This window comes from Nannospalax galili, unplaced genomic scaffold (assembly GCF_000622305.1).
Source record: "Nannospalax galili isolate Female #2095 unplaced genomic scaffold, S.galili_v1.0 scaffold858, whole genome shotgun sequence".
Lineage (NCBI taxonomy): Eukaryota > Metazoa > Chordata > Mammalia > Rodentia > Spalacidae > Nannospalax > Nannospalax galili.
The window spans coordinates 167,428-170,550 of NW_008341877.1; the positions used below are offsets into that span (position 1 = coordinate 167,428).

The following is a 3,123-nucleotide window of genomic DNA, read 5'->3' on the forward strand; positions in this document are numbered from 1 at the left end:
AAAAGAGAAAGCCAACATCTACTTAAGTCCTCAAAGCCTGAAACAGGCCAGTCTTTAATTTCTTTCCTCCTTAACAACAAGAAGCAAGCAATCCAAAAAGAAAGAAAACCCTATTAACAAAGATTAGGTTTTTGTTTTGCCCAAAATAAAAAAAATTAAAAAAACCTTTTGAAACTGCAGATTCAAAACAGTAGAACATGTTTGAATGAAGTGGAAGCATGGGTGCTGTCTACGCGCACTGCTGTGATAGTGCAAATAGCAAATATCAGCTCCATGATGACTTGCTCTACTACTCTTGAATAATCGTACATTGCAACCTGTTCTGTATGTCATTACTTATTTGTAAGATAAAATTCTGGTTGGATTGGGTTATGGTTTGGATAATCAGTTTATATGGTCAAGTAGAGTTAAATAAAAATGGATAATTTTGTGACAATAAAGCAGAGTGCACTGTATTTATAATAAAAGACATATTTATGAATCCTGTTTTCCAGAAAGGAATTTATATTGGGCCAGAAAAGTTATGGTCAGCTCTCCACTATATGAACTACTCCATATGTAGTAACCACTTTCCTTGGTTACTTGTAGGACCACTTGTCCTTGGTCATATAAGCAAGAACAAACTTACACCAAACAATCAGATATTTTGGTTCATTGACATTGCTGTGCAAAGTCATGTTTATGGATAATTTTTGTTTCCTTCTCTAGGGGTGAATGTGGTCTTTATGAATATACAGAGCTCAAGACAGTTGCAATAAAAATATCCCAGAAGAACTCATAAAGCAGCTCCAGGAGTGGAGAGAACCTCTTCATCAATGGCTAAGAATCTCCTACAGTTAGCAGTGTAGTTGGGCTTAAATACATGTTTTTTTTTTTTTCCTTTTCTGGATTTCTTAAACATAAGCAAATAAATAGTATTAATGGTACACAGAGAAAAATGTAGTTATTCTAACTAATCTTTAATAATGTAGCCCTAATTTCTATCTTAAAAAATAAAAACGATTGATTTGGATGCAAGATTTCTTTGTCTCTGTCATGGTTATGCACTTTCCATTGTAGCTACTTCTCTAGAATATTCGTTTGGTAAAGAAAACCAGTCATTAGTCATTTAATCTCTTCCCTTTGAAGCTTCACAAGCCAGGCCTCCATTGTCTACAACTCTTTCAGCATAACTGCTCCAAGCTCCACAGCAAGAAACTCTAAGCACTCACTTGCTTTTCTAGCCCAATGTTCCAGACACTTCTGAAGTCCTCCCCAAAATAACTGGGTCAGGTTTGTCACAGCAATAGCCCACTTTCTGGTACCATTTTCTATTCTAGTTACTTTCTATTGCTGTGATTAAAAACACTGACCAAAACCAACCTGGGGAGGAAAGGGATTATTTGTCTTACAGCACAGAGCATCATCAGGGAAAGCAAGGCAGGTCCTCAGGGTAGGAACCCGGAACACAGACCTTGGAGGTGAACACAGACCTTGGAGGTTGCTGTTTACTGGCTTGCTCCCCTGGCTGGTTTTCACCCTGCTTCCTTATACAATGAAGGACAACCTGCCTGGGGGTAGCACCGTCCACAGTAGGCTGGGCCCTCCCACACTCAGCAATCAAGAAAATGCCTCACTGACATGGCCACAGGCCAGTGCAACAGAGGCAATTCCCCAAGTGAGGCTCCCTCAATTCAAGTGTGTCAAGTTGACAAGTAAAGCTATCCAGCACAGGTATGTGCCCAGAAGTGGTATGGCTGAGCCATGTGGTAGAATCTATGTTGTATGAAAGACTCTTCCTGGGGAAATGCAACGCACGCACAGGGGAACCCACAATAGATCAAAGAGATGGCACTAAAGTCTAATTTGATGATCCAATATGTTTTTATTGCGGTTACTTACAGAAGTATAGGCGAGGGGCTCTTTATAGGAGGAGGAATGACGGAAAACAGCTGCACTGCCAAAAAGTCCATCCCTACACAGGTGACGGGTTAAGTCAACTGTATCCCTGGATCTTTCTGCATGACTTTCAGGCAGCTCAAAGAGGCCAGAGAAATCTCTTCTCTGCAGCTTGGCTGGTCAGAGCTGCCTCCTTCTTCAGTTCTTTACCCTTTCTTTTAGCTTTTCCAGACACGTGACATTTGTTTGCCTCGGTGTCCCGAGCCTCCTGGAGGGCATATTTCAGTTTGGAGGAAACTACTCTACAGTGCTACACCATTTTCTGGCTCTCACATTTGGCTTTTTTCCTTTGAGACACGATCTGATAGTGTAGCCCTGGCTGGCCTGGCACTCACTATGTAGATCACGCTGGCCACAAACTCACAGAGTCCCTTTTGCCTCTGCTTTCCCAGTGCTAGGAAACGTGTGTGCCAGCATACCAGGCTCTGCTGTTAAATTCTTTTTGACTCCTCTTCTGCAATATTTTCTGAGTCTTAGAGGGGGTGATATGGACTTTCATCTATGGCTAAGTTTTGGGTCTCTGTGACACAGCAAGGCACTCGCTCTCAGAAGCTTCACTGATGGTTATGAATCTCTGCTGTACAACATCCACTGCAAAAGGAAGTTTCCCTCTATGACTGGTTGAGGCTGATCGCAACAGTGATATATGTGCATAGGCAGACATGTTTAGAAAGAAGTTTGATAGGCACATCACATCCGCCCCATAAAACTTTCAACAGTGGTTTCCCCACTAGGGCCTTTTGATATCCCCAGCCACAGGATTTTGTTTTGGCTTACAGTGCCAGGTGTGAAATCCTGCCTATGGAGCAGGCTTTAAATCCAATCTGAAATCTGTTACCCTACCCGCCATATGTGTGACATATTGTACCACAGGCACACCCTGCCTGGCGTTTGAATACTTTAGTACACGGGGTGTGAGACTTCTCCCCCATCAGCCCACGTAGGACCTTCTGGCACAATGAAATCCAGTCAGTAAGGAGGGAACTTCAAACTCAGTCCAAGATTTATTTCTCTATGCCCAGCAACCAAACTGCAGTGTCTTCAGCAGTAAGGTCTTACTGTCTAGTTAGTTCCTCATGCAATCAACAGCAGTGTCAATAGCCTTTAGAGTTTGTGGGGTTGCAGGGCCCTCCTTGGTCAACAACTCACAGCGAGGCAGCATATCTCTGACACTGAAATTTTAAT

The 3,123-nt window shown here is 42.4% G+C and overlaps 1 protein-coding gene across 1 annotated transcript in view; it reads left to right on the top strand.

The window, feature by feature from the left end:
- The window catches only part of LOC103737699 (aldehyde dehydrogenase, cytosolic 1), a 46,398-nt gene extending 45,379 nt beyond the window's left edge, over positions 1 to 1,019 (top strand). Inside the window, exon 13 of the mRNA XM_008837553.3 lies at positions 709 to 1,019. Within this exon, the coding sequence (XP_008835775.2) occupies positions 709 to 781 (73 nt within the window). The 3' untranslated portion in view covers positions 782 to 1,019. The remainder of the gene's footprint in view (positions 1 to 708) is intronic.
- The last annotated feature ends 2,104 nt before the right edge of the window (positions 1,020 to 3,123 follow it).